The sequence below is a fragment of the Rhea americana genome, unplaced genomic scaffold (genome assembly GCF_003343005.1).
Source record: "Rhea americana isolate MKP2758 unplaced genomic scaffold, rheAme1 scaffold_378, whole genome shotgun sequence".
In the NCBI taxonomy this organism is placed as follows: domain Eukaryota; kingdom Metazoa; phylum Chordata; class Aves; order Rheiformes; family Rheidae; genus Rhea; species Rhea americana.
The window spans coordinates 399,199-417,355 of record NW_028186510.1 but is presented as its reverse complement, the minus strand read 5'-3'; the positions used below and the strand labels follow the sequence as shown (position 1 = coordinate 417,355).

At 54.2% G+C, this 18,157-nt stretch overlaps 1 protein-coding gene across 1 annotated transcript in view; it reads right to left on the bottom strand.

Annotated features, from left to right (window-relative positions):
• Window positions 1-18,157, bottom strand: part of TCF3 (transcription factor 3) — a 74,225-nt gene that overhangs the window by 28,082 nt on the left and 27,986 nt on the right. Inside the window, exons 3-5 of the mRNA XM_085313116.1 lie at window positions 7,716-7,789; window positions 6,644-6,744; window positions 6,178-6,248 (exon numbers count right to left, since the gene is read on the bottom strand). Coding sequence (XP_085169242.1) covers window positions 6,178-6,248; window positions 6,644-6,744; window positions 7,716-7,789 — 246 coding nt within the window. The remainder of the gene's footprint in view (window positions 1-6,177; window positions 6,249-6,643; window positions 6,745-7,715; window positions 7,790-18,157) is intronic.

Below are 18,157 nucleotides of genomic sequence, written 5' to 3'. Positions count from 1 at the left end.
AAGCCGGATCTAAAAAGCAGGCATTAAATAGAAAATCGTTTCCTTCCTTTTCTAGCGCCCTCCTCTCACTCCCACCGCGCAGGCTCCTCTCTCTGCACTCAGCGCATCTCTCTCGACCTGGAGATCGCCTAGGGAATACACCAAGTTTGAGCTAAACCCACGTGCCCCGGCCCTGCCGAGTGAACTTTAGCACCCTGCCTCGGCTTTTATCAAATAYGCTCAACCTCGCCCTGCCCACGCGCTGCTGAAAATAGTATTTTCAAGGAAAAAAAAAAAAAAAAAAAAAAAAGAACGAAAGAAACCAGCACACACACGCACGGAGATGTTTCCACCCCGAAACGTCCTTGCAGGATCTTCCCTCGCAGCCGCGCGGCAGAGGGGGCCCGGCGGGACCCCCGGGTGCGCGCTGGGCACGGGGCGGCCAGCGGCGGCGCGACGCTCGGCTTCGGGGTTTCCCCCCACCCAATGCAACGCGCGACGTTTTTCTGTGGGAAACGGCTGCTTTTTTGTAAAAGACAAAAAGTTCACCCGGGCTGCAAATACGGGCGGGAATTTCTCGCTGCTGTTAACTGCGACCTGTGGAAGGTGCCGCCGGGGAAAAGGGAGATGGGAGAGGATGAGCCAAAAGGTTTTGAACCTGGGGACAGGACCTTGCCTCCCCCTCTCCCCCTCTAATTTCGGAGCAGCTCCCRAGAGCCCAGGAAGGGTCCGGGCCATCGAGACCCGCCGTCGCGGCAGCCGGACCCACCGGTCCCCGTGACGGTTTTGTTTCAGCCGCTTAACCRTTAAGTAAACGAGGGTCGAAATGTCAGAAGCCGGATCTCTTAAAACGACCTAATTTTTAAAAGAGCTTAGCAGCTATATTTGCCGCAGCGCCGGCAACTTTACACAAATAACTCCGCAGGTTGTGTCATCAGGCCGATCGCGATTACTCCTAAAGCAGAGGAAAACCAGGGTAATTCCACGCTGGTTTAGCTGGTAAGCGACCGCCGAGCTTCTCTTTCGCAAATATATCGCTGTTTCCACGTATCGCCTGCCTGGTTAAGCGACAAGYAAAACACCTCTGCTGTTATCAGATAGCCTTAAACGCACCAGCGAGCTAAAATGAAAGCTGCTTGGCACACACTACACAAGGGGAAAAAAAAAATGACTGCAAACCAGAGTAAATCTGCACGATATTTCTCAAAAAAAAAAAAAAAAAAAAAAAAGCTACTTTCATCCGACGTCTCTCCTTTTGTGTCTCGCTTGATTCACGTCGGAAACGAAGCGCGCCCGTACCAGCAGTCTGTTTTACGCTTTGATCAGCGGGCGATTTACAGAATGGAAGCAACAAAATAGCTATTGCGAATTGGCGTGCAGYGTGAGCGACGCCGAAAGGGAAAAAGCAGTGAAAAATCGCAAATTTGTCAAGTTGAAGAGGGTACAAAAAAAAAAAAGCTAACGTGGCCGCGGGGACCCCGCATGGCTTCTGCTCCCCGGGGGCCGCAGCACGGAAAAGCTCTGCCCGGCTGACGGCGCCGGCCGGCACATCGGCGAGCCGGGCAGTCACGGCGTTGGAGAGGGCACCGTAAGCAAGGAAGGACTCAGGGACCTAGAAACCGGCTGGCAGCATTTAGCATTTCCAGTTATTTATTGCATTAAGTGGTTTCCTCCGCTATGAGACCAGCATTTTCCCCCTCCTGCCTCTTCTCACCCCTCGGCTCCCTGGTCCTYCCCCTGCCCCTCGCCCGCAGCAGCCTCCTCACTTCCAACCCTTTCTAATGAGCGATTCTGCTGCTCCGCTCCCCAGGACGAGCCCGTTTGCCGAGAAGCCTCCCGGGAGGAACGCGGGCGCTTTGCCGACGCGCTCCTGCCCGCGGGTGCCAGGCGGGCACCCAGCCCCGGCGAGCCGCGTTTTAAAAAAAAACAGGAGCGGTGACAAGCCCCAGCCGTGGACAGATTAAACCCGTTGTCCAGGAAGAATGCAACAGCCCACAATACAGACAAGATTAGAAACACTTCTCTGAAAAGAAGCTAATTACTAGAAATAATTACTAGAAAGAAATCTGTTATGGCTTATCAGTTTCCCGGCTGTTTAAACAACCCCCCCCCCACACACACACACTCCTTTCACCAAAGACAAATGGTAAAAAAGTGACTGATTTTTAAGGAAAAAAAAAAACCCTCAAGTTATCTAGTCCAATGCAACGCAGACAAGTGCTTTTCCCACGCAGTTAATCTTGCAGGAAAAAACTCAAATTTTTTTTCCGTATCACCTTCCTGACTCTGTTCCGCCCCCRAGGAGCCACCGACACTTTGGAAAGYGTCCGATTAAAGATCGCTCTCGGGGACGGGTGTCCTCGCAGAAGGGCTCTCGGGGCGCCTCGGGAGAAGGGACAGAGCAGCCGAGGCACGCRCAGGTCCCGCGGACACGGCAGCCCCAAGCTTTCGGGCTGTGCTCCAGCTGCCACCCTAGTCAGGGTCCCGTCACGCCAGATGCTGGTTGTGCATCTAAAGAACCATTCGTAAGCCCACAAATATCAAGCTCGCGTGTCCCGTGCAAACGAAACARAAGTCAGTGCCCTTCCTGTCGAAGCGCGCTCCAAGAAATGCCGGTACCTCCCCGCTCCCGGTATTCACGGCCCGCTGCAAGAAACCCCGGGTACGACGTCTCTCCGGGTTTCAGTCTCTCYGGCACTTTGCAGCAGAGCATTTCACGTTCCCCTAGAGCAGGCTGTCGAAGCATTTTCCCCCCTCCGCCGGAGCCGAGCAGCCGCTCAGCCCGAACGTCAGAGCAGCTCGTTCCCTGTCCTCCTCCTGGAGTTTGCTGCCAGGCTGCTGCTCTCGCTGCTTGGGTCAATTTTTTTTTTTCCTCCCACCCTGTATAACCCCAAATCAATGTTCGTCACTGCTTCGGTGTGTGACAATCACCGCTTGCMAGCCACGCATCCATAGCAATGTGCAACCAAACCTTCTCTAGCTGCTCTTCCAAAGCCAGGTCCAGCGCACGAATGGATCAGTAAGAAATCTGGATTAACCAATCTACATGTACTGCTGCTCCTTTATCAAAATGGCTCTTTCCCCCTGCAGTACCTGCATTTCTCTCCTCACTCCCTGCTCGCGCTGGATCAGTTTGTGAGCGGCACTGCTGGGGTCTCCCGTGAAACCCGGCCCACGTAAGGACCGAGAYGCAAAGCCGGTTGCACGCGAAGCACGCGCCGGGTACGGCCAGGGCGGCACAACAAGACCCTTCCCACGCCGCAACGCCAGCGACAGCCCTGGAGCACGAGGCTTTCCAAGCTCCGCTGCAAGAGCCACCGTGGGACAGCGGGGAGCACGCAGCTGCACCTCTGCTCCTCCTCCCCCGGGACCCCCGCGGCCCTAAAAAGCAACCAGCTCTCTGGGGACAGGTGAACTCTCCAGCCTCTAAGGGACTCAACCGAAAGCTCTCCCTGCGCAGCAGCCGCCAGCCGTAACCTCGCCTCCCTTCCCGGGAAGCGCAGAGCTAGTTTAACCCCCGCGGGCAAGACCAGCAAGTCGGCTGAAGCCCAKGCTCACAGAGTCCCCTCGCCCAAAGGCCTGCGAGTCAGGACGCTCCTCTCCATCTTCTGCATGTACGTGCAAAGCGGAGAACAACAAACCAAACCCAAATTTAGCTCCATTTTTCCAACCAGTGCTGGCTGGACGGCATTTGCTTTTCAGCGCAGGAAGAGCGCTGTTCYCACTTCAGCCAGGCTTTTGCAGGCATCTTCAGATGGCTCGCTGCAACCTGCGCTGGGAAACGGCACAAATGTGAGAAAAACACCTGGAGGAAYCAGCAGTTCTTGGGCCCATCTTTCCACTGGCCCCATTTACTAGGGCAGCTGGCAGAGGTTTGCTGCTCCCCACACTAACGGGGGAAGCCAAAATTCAGATGTTTCTTTGCAGAGCCCTTTCAGCTCAGCCTCTCCCTCTGTAACCGGCCAAGCCCGTCATTTCCGACACAAAACACGCTGCTCTTGAAATATTTCTTCTAGTGGTTTCTGATCCTCCTTGAAGAAATAGAGTGAGAAATAGATATAAATTCCAGATTTGGAGAAGGGCTTAGAAAAYAGTCTCACGCGTCTTTCATCTATCCCAGACCACTTGACAGGTTGACCCTAATCTGCTCTTTCTATCTCCTCATGTCTTAAAATTCATCAGTCCCACTAAATCATCCCATTAACATTAGCTTTTCCAGCTTGTTCCTCTCAAAAAAGCAATTTTTTCTGGAAACCAGGGGCTGTCGGTTGAAGCGACACAACTCCAAAGTTTGCATTTCCCTTCCACTTTGCTGCTTTTTTTTTCCTGACGTACGTAAAACGGTGTATGGGGGGTTCCTGTTCTCATTTCTCTCATCTTCCATTTATCATTTCACCCCTTGAAAAGTTYGCAGAAGCAGTTTGGTGAGAAGGGAGGGCAAACCTCACCCGTGGTCTTCCTTTGGTCTGTCGTTCCCAGTYCGTGAGCAAAGAGGCAAAACGAAACATATTTATTTTGGAATCTGCTCCAGGAATCGGTGTTTTCTATTTTAACCACACTCAATTTTAGGAACAAACACGACTTTGAAATGTGAGATGTCCTCCTGTCTGCTCCTCCCTGGCCTCCTCAGCTCCTGTTTTGGCAGTGAGGCTCTCACGGGTGAACCTTGACCGKCCGGGCCAGCAGACAAGACCTTGCGCCTGTCCCAGCTCCAATGAGCATCCAAATCYTAAGCAACGAGCGCTGTGTTGCCTTCTTGGGTGGGCAGGCTCGGGGCGGGCATGGGGTTTTGGGTGCCACAAAACAGCAGCTCCCAATCCACCTTAGGGACAGCTCATGGAAACGACCTCCTCTCCGGGCGGCGGAGGCTTCAGCTCCACGTGCTAGGGACTGGTTGGGTTTGCAGCCTCACCAGAGGGCCCAGGCGCTTGCCAAGGACCTGGAGCCCTGCCTTTGAGTGGAAGCCAAACACATCTTCCTTGCACACATCAAAGGGGAGACCTCCATGTTCCTCCTGAGACAGCTCCTTCTCGGTTGGAAACTCTCAAGGCTGACTTTGCCGCAGGGGTGGGATGGGCTCCCCCGCCTCCAACGCCCCCAGAAAACCCTGCCGAATTTCATCAGGACTCCCTTGCTTTCATTAAGAAACAACTCTTCTGCTTTGCTTGCATCCTTTTGGAGCASAAAATGAGAAGGAATAACATCCCTGAAGAGCAGCGGGGGAGAGAGCCTCCCAGAAATGCTCTTCCTTGTCCGCACAGGACCYCAGAGGGGCAACGAAACATTCCCATCCGACACGGAGAAGAGTGAACTGGCAAGAGCCTGGATCTGACAACGAGCCCCTTCCACCAGCCACGGTGCAGAAGGAGGAAACAGGCGGACACCTGCTTCCTAGCGCTACCCGGCTCATCTCTTCCCCTTTCTAACCAGTTCTGGAGAAGGGGGAACCTCTGATGGTACTGGGGATTTTCTGTTYTAAATACAATTCCCTCTTCTAAACTCACCCTTCCAGAATATGAGCAAATGCCGCCAACTGCCCTGACACCGCTCCTTGCACATTTGCTGGAGGATTTTAGCTGCCGTCACTTTGGAAAAGGTGGAGAGGACTAACCCCAATTCCTTGCGTAATGTAATTAGAGCTCTCTAAGCCCTTCAGGATGGATATTTTCTGCTCTTAATCTCTCCTTCCACCCCCGAGCTTGGAGCGGTAACTGGGTAAACGGTCGCACGCGTGTCTTTACATCCAGTCACGCACAATCACTGTCTCCAGGAAAGAGGGGGACGGTGACTACGCTGTGCTTGCAGCTCACCAGGAGCGTAGCAGCATGCTGTCCCTCGTGCTGCCCGGCCGCAGCACGGGATGGAGGAGCTGGAAGGGGCTGCTAGAGCTTTGCAGCAGGCTCTGCCCGAGCCGGGCACAAGAACATGCCCCCAAATCTCGCTGCAGCAAGCGGAGAGCACCCCGGGTTGTCTGCAGGAACCGCGCTGTCCCCGAGTTTCTGCGAGACTGCAAAGCAAAGCGAGGCAGGCTCTGCTACACGATGGTGCTCCCAGGTACCCAGCACAGGATCGGGGAGAAGGTCACAGCGTGGAAAGAGAGAGGAGGACACAGCCGGTGGCACCTGCGCGCTGCCACCGCGGCACTGCGGCTGCAGGTGCACAAATGTGCCCTCGCCCTGTGACGCTCCCTTCCCTCACCCACCGGCAGCTTCAGCAACTCGCTCTGGATCACGACCCCGGCGCACACCGGAGCCCCGGACACCTGGGCTCTGCAGCCAGCCGTCACGAGCCTGTTGCGAGACCTTAAGGACGAGCTGTGTCTCTAGCCTCACTCTGCTGTGCTTTCCTACCCTTGATTACCAGCTCCCAAGAGCAAACTCAGCCTCCTCCGTGCCTGCACGGTGGGCATCAATCTCTGCTATTGCCTCTGGGTGCTACTGTAAAACAGGGAAAAATAATCACGCACATAAAATACAAAGGCTGTTGTGTACGTGTTAGAGGCTGATGAGACCCTCCGGACAGCAGCTCCTTTAACCACAGTTTTGATAGCACCTTCTGGAGAAGGTTTGATGGCGAGAGTTCAGTAATTCTGACCAGCCTAAATGCTCCCAGTGTTAAATTTCACCTGCTTCGACCAGGTATCCATCAGGCAGCTCAAGGGCACTTACCCACTAGTCCAGGTCCCAGGAATGGTGATGAAGATATGCTGTTGTGAGATGGCAGGTCCCGGTGCTCTCCGTAATGGGGGCCTTCACCATAGTTCTGCTGAAGCAACAGAAGACAYTTATCATTGGACACGTGAAGACACTGAACCAAACACAAGGCATGCGTGGATATACGTAGACAGATGCACAATTTCACACAGCGTGGTTCCTTCCGATATTCTCTTAACCTGATATCAGGAATTGAGGAAAGGAAGAGAAAGACCCAAGCTGCTAAAAGTGCCTTTGAAGAAGGGYACAGAAGTGATCTTATCCCCCAAAGTGCGGAGACGGCATTTGGTCTCAAGGCCACCCTTAGTCAGTGATGTATTAACGGACAAGACACTAGCTCTGTTAATCCCCTGTCCAGCACAGCTCCTCGTATGGGGAAGAGCCGGCCAGTACGGCCACGAGACCACGGCAGGAGGAGGAGACGTGGCATCAAAACAGAGAAATACAGGGAGTCAGCCCCATGCTGGCAGCTCCTGTCCAATTTTTGCCTTCCTTCAGCACCGACCAGGTGAGAAGTGCTTCTCATGGCAAAGACCCCACACAATTCCCCCTCCCCAAATCAGAGCAGAGGGAAGAGGAGAAGGCCTATAAAAATGAGAAATGACACAGCGCCTGTTCCAGCACTGACCTAAGGGAAGGGAACGGTGCCATTGCGAAAACGAATCACACAAACCCATTAAAACATGAGCATCTGTCAAAAAAACACCATTTCAATTAAGTTAATGTCTTTTCTCTCTTCCCCTCCTCAGGCCCCAGYTATAAGCTGTCGCAGCCTTGATTCCTTCCCTTCTGAACCCCGTCAAATCTCCCGTCCTTCAAGGACGCTCCTGCTCCAGCCAACACGGTAGGTACCCCCCAAGCAGGGGCCAGCCTTGTCACCCCCCCCCCCCCGCCATCTAAAACGGGGTGAAAAAACCTTTTCCAGGGTTAGAACCAACTTGGGCACAAACATACATGCTGAGAAATCATCATAAAGCCCCTGTTTATTTTTGTTGGAGCTCAGTGTTTATGCTTCATCCTTACCCTTCCTTGGTCAAACGTGGAGCTGTTTTGATCTCCCGTTCCCCAGGAACCTGATCCTGGTCTTTCATCCAAACCTACCGAAAAACAGGAAGAACAAAGGTTACTCTTGCTTTATCAGCAAAGCCTCAAAGGTGTTCTCGCAAAATTAACTCTTCCTTCTACAAACAAAACAATATTTTCATTAATAAGCCACTTCCACTTGGCGTGACCGATCCTCCCCTCTCCATCCTCACCTTCCCAATTCAGCTGAGGGTTTAGTCTGCCAACTTCAAAGCAAACCCTACTGCAGCTTGGAAACGCTTCAAAACGCAGGACAGTGGGAAGAGGAGAAACAAGTATTTTAACTCTGCTTTTTGCAAGCGGCTGCCTACAAACCCGCTTTCCCTGGAGACTGATGTTTAAGAGGGCTACAAATTAAAAACTTATTGTACGTGTCCCAGTGCGCTGGCAGGAGCTGAATTTTGCCCGTGTCTGCAATGTGCAAACAGACCCGTCATGCTCGTACCGCTGCTCTGTTAGATCATGGGCCAAATCCTGTTCTCCATTACACATGAGAAGATCAAAAGAGCACCTAGAGCTGTAAGAGCATCAGCTGTGAGTTGTTTGGGGTACAACATACCTGTGGCTTAATCAGGCTTGTTCAAGGRTGATTTTTTTTTTTTAAGACACCTCCCATGCTCAGGTGTCCTACTGACCAGGGCTGATCAAAACATGCTCCCGCCAATTTAACTTCCAGTCCTCCAAAGCGTATCCTTTGCAAAGGTGATACGATCCAAAACAGCAGCAAATCAAACATGAGGGTTTTGCAATATGACTACACRCGGCTGGTGGCACGTAACCTTCTCCCGACAGGAGAGCTTTCATTGCCTGCCAGGTCCACCCAGCCTGGGCCTCTGAGGCCACTAGCACATGGGACATGGCCAAAGTCAACCGGGGTGATATCACCCTGGACTTGCACTTCAGGAATTACAAAGCCAAAACAGACAGGACCCTGAACACGTAGACACCACATAAAAACCTCCACCATGCAAGGCCGAGCCAGGCTTCCTTCACATGGGGACCACTGTATTGGTGCCACTGGATGATGTTTGCATGGCTACAAAGCCGAACGGTCGTTGGTATTGTGCCGTTTTAGAGACACGTGGTGGCAGAGCCAGGACTTTGCAACTCTGCCAGATTGGGGTGTGGGGCACTGCCATGCCAAGGCTGGGTTTTGGGRAGCAGGTACACCCATGACGTGGACCTGAGAGGTCGCTGGCTCCACCTGCATGGCCGGTATCTCAGCAGAGCTGCTTAGGGTCGGTGGGGAGAAATGCCAGATCTGCAAGAGGTTTAAGAGCATGAGCGGCACAGATCAGAGTGATATTTTTACCTTTTTTTTTTAGCTTGTCTTGGAAATCCTAATCTAATTATTGGGGGAATACAGCCATCCTCCCAACACAGTCATACTAGTGACCTAGTACAGCRGCTCCCAGCAGCATCCAACAACCGTGCTGCTGCCATTTACAAAGGGATTTGTTCTTACCTACACAAAACGCCATATTCCTGATGGAAGTACACTCTAAATCACTCCTACCKCTTCAACAACCACTGCATAGATAGCAGAAGCCACTGTTTTTTTAGGACAGTCTTGTTCATTAACTGAGCTTTACCATCTCAGATCTTGCATTGCATTGACCAAAAACACTTTATACAAAATCACAGAATGGTTGAGGTTGGAAGAGATCTCTGGAGATCACCTAGTCCAACCCCCTGTCAAGCAGGGTCACCTAAAGCATGGTAGACTGGATCTCGTCCAGGTGGGCTTTGRTTATCTCCAGAGAAGGAGACTCCACAACCCCTCYGGGCAACCTGTGCCAGTGCTCTATCAATCTTCAAACAACCTTGAAGAAATTTTAACCGCAGCATCRCCTAACACTCAAAACACTCCCTTCCTGGCATGGGCAAGACCAAGRGGCCCATCAAGCCTGTGGCCTTCTTGCGAGGGAGGACTGCAGCAACTGAGAGTCACCCTGGGGCCAGCATCGAAGGCAGCTCCCAGCCCCCAGGACACCCTTGCAGAGAAACCCCGGGAGGTGAGACCTTCCTGGGACGAAGGGACCACCACCGCGGCGCTGTCCCACCTCCGAGCACACCCGGCGTCACCAGCACGGTATCTGTCTCCCCAGCACCAACCAGCACAACCCAGGGCCGAGAGCCCTCTCCAAGTTTGGGGATCCGGCCGGGCTCTCTGCAGATTCCCACCAAACCGCCCGCGTTTGCCTGTTCTAATGCAGTACGCGCCAACGGCCGAGATGCCTGGAGGGCCTTGTGTGAGGCTTTCTTCTCTTTTAAAGAGAGATCAGCTCATACCCTTTGGTCACAGCGACACCACYGAAGGTTGCACAGAACAACGGGGTGCTGGCGGGGAACAAGGCAACGGGSTGGGTGCAGAGTTTCAGGGTGCACACCAATTTCATTTTAGCAAAGCTTATTATTATGGCAAACACGCCGTGTATTTGTCTCCTCCGCTCCCCTTACTGTTCATTTAACCAGAAACTTCTTTCAAATTACATCCTTCTATTTCTGTGCCTTTGTGTTAATCATTTCCCCAGAGAATTGGTGTTTAATTGCTGTCTAATTTGCATAATTATGCATATTAATCTCTACACCTAATGAATATTCATAATTCTCATTTAGATTTTGTTTTCTAATCAAAAATTTCCAATGTGATTACTGTGCAGAGCAGGGATAAGCCTCTAATAATACCTTGGATACTAGGGAGAATTACTGCCAATTCTCCCACCTCCTACTTCCTAGAATAAACTTTTGCTTTGCTAATGTGTTTTTCTAAAGCAATTCATCTGCATACCCTGCAAACAGCAATCGAGATCAGGAGGCAGAAATGCTCCTTCTATTCATTTTGCTTTCCTGGGTATTTTTGAAGCATCTCAATGGTCAGGGTGAAGACGCGAGCAGTAACCGCAGCCCCGAACACCCTTGGCAAACTCGTGCCGCGCACTGGAAGGACAAGGACTTGGGCAAGCCCCGACGACGTCCAACATCCCTCTCCTGTCGCTCGCCTCGTCCTCCTTTTTGGGGAGCTGGCAGGCAAAAATCGCCCGGCCTCCCCTATACCGGGTCCTTTTTGTACCCCCTCGATGATGGAGGGGCTGCCCCAGGCCGGGGGGGGGTATCTTGGGGCAGGGYTGGGGGGCATCTGGAGAGACTTCGGGTGCTGCAAGGTCAGGATGGGTTTTTTTTTGCCAAGAATTCCTGAAAAATTCCTGCCAGGGCTCCCCAAGCAGGGGGGCAAGAGGATGAGGCGAGCGCTAGGGGTGACGGGAGACATCACCAGCAGCCGCCGTCGGATCGGTGCCGAGGGACAGGGGCACCCGCGCGCGGTGCCAGAGGGACGGCGCCCAAACRGCCCCGTCCGGGCGTCCCCATCCCGGCAACCCGGCAGCCTGCAGCTCACGCCCTGGGATTAGCCCTCCTCCCCCCACCCCCCCYGCTCCAGCCGAGCAGGAATCCGGGAAAAAATCCCGTCCTCCTCTAAGCAGCTTTGGAGCCTGCAACCGGGCTGCAAAAGCAGCGGCGGCCAGAGCCTGCAAGAGCAAAACAACCCTGCGAGGGGAAACCGAAAAGGCCTTTTTCTCCCCCCCCCCCGCCCTGTTTTATTTATTTTTTTCTCCTCCGGGCGCTGCCGTTCACGTGATCGCGCTGCTGCCAAGGTGAACCGAGGTTATCGCGTTTTCATCCGAGCAGCAAACGCAGCGGCGCGCAGCTCCGCGACGGGCGCGCAAACCGCGCGGGCCGAGCAAGCCCCGCACGCGCCCGAGCTCGCACAGCGATCGCGAAGAAGCTCTCGGGTCTCCCCCAGCCCCCCGTCCCGAGCTGCGGTCACCGCCGGGGAGGGTGTCCGCAAAGCTCCCCGTTTTCAGCCTTGCAGGTGCTTTTAAGGCTTTGGCCGGTTCTGGGATGACCGTAGGGGGAAAAATATCCCGCCCGCCCGCGGCGGACCGCTGGCAAACATTGCGCATCTAACGCGAACCTCCGTATCAGCAAGGAGCTAAAACGTGGCAGCAAACGCCAAACCTCTGTAAATCCAAAGTCGAGCCAAAGGCAGAAATTTTTGGAAAGCCGCCGCCGCTGCTGCCCGGTGCTCAGCAGAGCTCTGCTCTACGGGTCCGAGCGAAGCCTCCGGCGGCGGCGGTAGTGCCAGCCGCGGTCCCGCTTGTCCTGGCGCGCTGACGTCCCCGGCCCACGCGGCGCGGAGCTGCGGGACGCCGGCACGAGCGGGTTTGATTCCGGCGTATCCTAACTTTTGAGGACCCGACTTTGCAGCGCCTCTAACCTTCCTCCGAGGCAGGGCGTGTGCAGTTTCTAAAGACGCCCACGTGTGCGCGCAGCTGTTGGCAGCCAACTTTATTTTTAAATGAAACCATTTCCCAACTAACTGAGTTAAGGCACACTTTCCAATTCAGAAAACACAAAAATAGGAACTACCGCCTCCTTCCATTAATAYAGTTATTAAAAACGTACAGATTAATTGTGCATTTTAATAACCCTGATCATGAATATTCATAATGCATTTCTTGCTCATGTTCTAATTAAAACGTACTAATAGAATAAGATGTAGCTGTCAGACAGTAATTTTTTTTTTTAATGATTTTTATGCTGGAGCTAAGACGAGCTGATAGACGAGCCCTGTTATAAGCTCTCAGCATGGATAAAAATAATTTGTCCAAGTTTAGTCTCAGTTTAAAAAAAAAAAAAAAAAAAGCCCTTCACCTGATAACAGATCCTGTCTTCCCTCTCCAATCTCTGCATACCATCCGCAAGACGAGCAGGCGTCCTGGAAAGGGCGCACGTTCGAAACCAATTCAGCTCAAGCTTAAGTGGCAAGCGAGAGGAACAGCAAAGTCAAAGACCAATTTACCGAACCCTGCGTGCCATAAACCCTTCCCTGCTTTCTGTATCGCTTTCCAAAGTTAAGCTTTCCAAAGTTATTTTATCCAGGCTCTTTCAGGTGCACAAAAGTCATCGCTTCGAATTAGCAGCATCACAAGATTACACGCAAGGAATCTGGGACACGGAGGACCAGGAGTAATTCYCCACGCAGAAGGAACAGGAGGAGTAAAGAAGCCACTTAACACATGTAATTCTTAAATGAGTAAACTCATTAAGAAGGATGTATGGTTTTCTGCCCCCATTCCCACATCCCAGCAGCCACACACGGTCCCTCCTGCTCGATTCTCCATATGCTGCTTCCAGGGCAAATGCACGAGATTCCTGGAGCAGAAAATGCCACGCAAAGAGACGCCCGCTCTAGCTTCAGTAAGTWACCACGGCCCCGAAAGCTACTCCGGGAACGGGGCTGTCCCTGGAGCCACTGGACAGGAAACCCCTAAGTTTTAGGGGGTGCGTTTTCCTGAGCTAAAAACCACCCAACCTGAGCGGAGCTACCCGAGCTGGGAGGGGGAGAGGTTGTGGGGTACCTCCCCCGTGCCCCGCGGGCGCGTCCCGTGCCCGGACCGCCCCTCCGACGAGCGGCGTCTGCATTCGGGCTAAGACCTTCCCAAAGAAGCCCGGATCCCAGTCATTCCTATGCAAGCCGGATTCACCCCACCCCCAGCCCCCAAACTCGGGGGAAACGCACGGATACACGGAGCTAAGCACCTGGCATTTTGCTCCCGGGGCCGTTCGGACACCAGCACGGCAAGAGCCGGAGCCTGAGCTCTCAAACCGCGCGCAGAAGGATGCTCGGAGGAGGGAAACGCGCTGCTCCCGCGCGCTCAAACCGGGTGCACTTCGCATTTCGACAAACGGTATTTTCCCATCTTCGGAGGTCTGTCCGGCTTTTACCACGAGGTGTCCCGGGCAAACCTGGGCGAGACGGGTTGGGGGGGGGGGAGGAATTCCGCTCTCCCGGGCGGCCGCTTTCCCAGATGCCGAAGCCACGAAAGCCCACGGGCTTCCGCTCCCGGCCGCGTCGGAGCAGGACGGTCGCACGGCGGCAGCTGGGAATAAAAACGCCGCCGTCAGCAGTCTGCTCCGCTTGTGTCTATGAACATGCTTAACCTGCGCTCCCCGCYGCCGCGGCCCCGGGACGGCGCGGGCCGCCGCGCACGAAGCCACCGGTGCCGCCGTAATTTGATTTGAAGCGGAGGTGACAGAAGGCTGCTTGACAAACACTTCCAAATTAAGCGGCTTTGTGTCCTAATCGTTTCTGGCGATCAGCCTCAGAGCAAAATCTCCGCTAAAAGGGATTTGAAATCAATAAAATTAGTCGACTAGTAATTAGCTTTAGTCCCAGGCAAACTAGCAAAGTTGTTTTTCCTGGCAAGAGTTCGCCGCCCGGACCCACACGCTGCTCCTCTTGCTAGGTGAGAAAAACCCCGCAGAGGGAAAGTCACCTCGATTCCCCGCGAGAGCAACCGTAGGAGAAAAAACCGGGGCGTTTCCGAACRGCTCTAAGCTCGGCCTGCTTGTTTACCAGCCCCATCCGCCCCAGAAATCGGAAAAAACAGATCCGAACGGGATGCGCTCAGGAGCCGCAACGCTGTTTACAGGACGTCGGTCGGCGATGGGACCATACAATTTGTTCACTTCCTTTTCCCGGCGCACGACAAAACAATTAAAAAAAAAAAAAAARAAAAAAAARRAAAAAAAGGGGGGAAAAAGGAAAAAAAAAAGGGGGGGGGAAGGAGAATGAAAAGAAATGCCGAGCACCTGGAAGGCGGCTCAGGTACTTGCAGGCGCACGTGCGGCGCAACCGTGCCCAGGCGCCCAACGCGCGGGTCACCTCGGAGCCTGCTAACGAGGACCCCGTCAAGATCTACGGGGCAGCTCCTGCCCGTTAATCTTTGGGACGATAAACACCCAAAACGGTCAAACCCAACACACGCGGGTGCCCACGCCACGGCAGCCCCCGCGCACCCGCCCCCCGGGGAAATGCCCYGCACGGCCTGCCCCCGTCCCCCGGCGCACATGCAATGATCGTTTTTGACTTAAAAAGGAAAAAAAAAAAAGCCGAGGCCGCCGCTTCAGCGATCGTTATTTCCTCCCTCCGCTTAGCATCTGCTCCGGCATCTCCCGCTTCGCGCCGCCGCTCAGCAGCTCCGCAGGGTCCGCACGTGGAGCAGCGCTCGAGGACGCGCTCGGCGCCGGGGAGGACGGGAGAGGCACCGCGAGGACAGCGGGGAAGAAAGGCTTCGACTGCCCGCGGGCTTTGGACATGGGGAGAAAGCAGGAGCGAAAAAATAAATCTACAGACAGCACAGAAAAAGCCAGAAAACCCCGCCAAGGCGGGCGCCACGACCTTCGGAGGGCGCTTGCTAGCATCGGCTCCGCGAAACGGTCATTTCTGCCTGGGGTTTAGGGCCCCTCGCGAGAAATCCGGCGCTTTGCTACCAACGGTGACGCTGCTCGTAGCCGAACTCAAATCTGCCCCCCGAGAAGCCTCCAAATCGGCGGGATTTTTCACGCCCTCCGCTAAAACCCAGCGCAGCGCGGCCGAGCGACGCGCTCCCTGCGGCCCGTCGGAGACGGTCCCRCCTCCGAGCCCCTGAGAAAGCCAGCAAGATGTCGCAGGGCGAAAGAAAACAAACCTGTGACGACAACCAGAGGGAAGAAAATAAACTTTAAAGCTCCGAACACTTGCAACAGCTGTAAAAACACCGGCGCAGCAACGGCCAAACAAGAGCGCAGAGGAGCAGTGTGGAAAGGGGATGGAGGAGGCCGCGGCGCTCGCCCCGGCGCCGCCTCCGCGAGGTCGGGACGACGCTGCCCGCGTCCCGCGGCGCCTCCGGGCCGATCCCTCGGCAGGGTCCAGGGGACAGAAACGTGGAGAAACGCACCAAGAATAATATCGGTTCAAGTTGGGTCACGAGTGTCAGAATCAGCCTGCTATTTTTCAAGACCTTGGCTTCACGCGCCGGGGACCGCGGGCACKAAAAAGCGGCGCTGAGCTTCGCAGCAGCTCGGCACCACGGTGAAACTCTCCTGGAAACGTCCCGGTTCTCGCCGCCGGGCGACGCGGGACCCGTCCGCAGGAGCGGGCTGGCCCCCGCGGCCGGCTCTGCGCGGAGGCTGCGGCGAAGCGCTTCCGCCCTCCCGAAACGGCTTCTCGCCTCCGCTCTCGGCCACGCTCCCACGCACCAAAATACGACTCCAACTCAGCGGCCAGAAAAATCAGCACAAAGAAATGCAACGCCGGACATCAGCAGCTCTGTCCCAGGCAGCCGCGGGAACATGCCTTCGCTCCACTTTTCCACCAATCCTCCCAAGTTTATTGCTGCAAATCCATTTATTGCTGCAAATCCATCGCTCCCTGCTATTTGAAGGCTTGGAAACGGTAYGTACTGGCACCTGCAGAAGCAGGAGGAGCGACTGCCTTGGCCTCAACCCCAAACTCATCCCGCTCACACCCGGAGAAAAGCCCCTGTACCGAGACCTAGACGTGTGTCTCCATCATCTCCGAGGGCTCCGTGGGAAGCGCAGCCCTGCGAGCAAAGCTAAACGCGAACGCAGCCCCGYGGAGAACTTTTAGGCGTGTTCTGCATCGTACGGGTTTAACATCATCAACACGCTCGCTACCGCAAAACAGTTTAAATCCGGTAGATACAGCCTTATTCATAAAGCAAAGGGTTATATCCCATTAAACAGAAAGCTTTGGGGGGAGCGGGATGAGAGTAAATCCACAACCTGTTTTTTCCAGCTCATTTCTTTCACCACGAAGTTGCGCATTCATGGAAGACGCAGACACACGTCCTGTCGTCCAAAGGAGGAATTCACGTTGCCAAAGGCGCAGAGAAGCCCGATGCCAGCGAGGAACGAAAGACGCCGCTCGCACACACCCCGAGACGCTACGCATCCACCTTGCAATTGCGTATTTTGCATACACGTACAGATGCACTGAGCACGCACATGCACCCAGACTATTTTAGCTGTAAGCACGTACTTCTATTTCTATGCTGATTTACATCTTTCCAAGTATTATTTCATTTGCAATGTAAAATAAAGGGCGGCAGAGGTGCAACCAGAACAATGTTCTTTTGCAGGGGAATTTAAATCTTTTTCCGCTCGGCCTCCATTACCCACAAGGCAAGAAAATGGGGGTCAAAAGCGSATTTATTTACAGAATGCTTGCAAGAGATGTGTGTCAGAGCGAACCAAAAGACGTGGCAGTTTATTTGCTATGCATTGCTTTTCTTGGGGGGGGGAGGGGGAGGGTGTGCAATGACTTGTGTTCTCCCGCTCGACGGCTTCCACTGTAAACTTCCTTGGAGCCGGAGGGAAAAAACAGATCCCACCGTTACAAAGCGCAGGAGCACGCGTGCGGCGGGGGGGAGAGGAAGGCTGAAGCAGAAAACGCGCGCCGGCGCGGCTCTCCGGCACAGGACGCCCCGGCTGCGAYGCTGCAGGGCGCCGGGCAGCCCCCGGCGCGGGCCAGGGCTGCGGCACGGGACGCCCAGCACCGCGCAGGACGCGGCCGCCAGCCTCCCCCGGCGAGCTGCCGCCTTCGCCGAGCCGATGATTCAGCCCGCAGGAAGGATCACCGAAGAAGAATTGTTCGACACAATGAGACAAACTTTCCTAAACAAAGCGTGCTAAACACCACCTGCCTCCGCGCGGCTCGGGCGAGCCCTGCGCTCCGGCTTTTGTTTGCAAATACTTTCAAGACTGTGGTTGCCACAACAGAGGTTTCTTTTTTCCTCCTCTTTTTCTGAAGTGGACATAACTGCAGCTTATTTATCCCCCCCCCCCCACCCCCGGGACCTGGATTGCAACCTTTTCCTCCCAAAACAACCCAGCGGGTAAATAGCTGCCGCGTTGCTCCCCTGCACCTGCCCCGTGTCCGGCTCGGCCAAGCTCAGGCGGCGGCGCGGGATGGCGAAYGTCCGTGGCTGAGTACATCCAGAGGTACCAGGGGATCCCTAAAGCAATCCCGAGTGCCGGCAAACCGCCGTACGAGAGCTACGGTCCTGGGGGTGATCGCGCGCGTAGCCAAGGAGTTTTCCCTCCCAGGCACTAATTCCGACGGCGCGTTCAGTCAACACAACACGTCGTGGGATATTTACCTTCAGAGCAGTTTAAGGACAGATGTGACCTATTTAGAGCTTTGCCAAGTATTTCTGTAATTGAATACACCATCGATTATTTAAATTTCATTAAAAGGGCTGTATTCGATCTACTTGCTACTAAGAAGCACCTCTTCCAAGAACTAGCTTTTTTTTTTGGTTTTGTTTTGAAATATAAATACTTCAAGATGTTCACTTGTCCCTTCCCCTGCTAAAAATTCACATCTTTGCATAACGGTCTCCTCCATGGCCCAAATTCCACTTCTGCCCTTCAAGCCAAGAGGACACGTCGTAGGAAGAGCTTACCTGACAAATTCCGCTTTGTTTTAAGGTCAACCCTGCATCTACCGCAAGGCCTTCAGGGTGCTGGACGTTGCA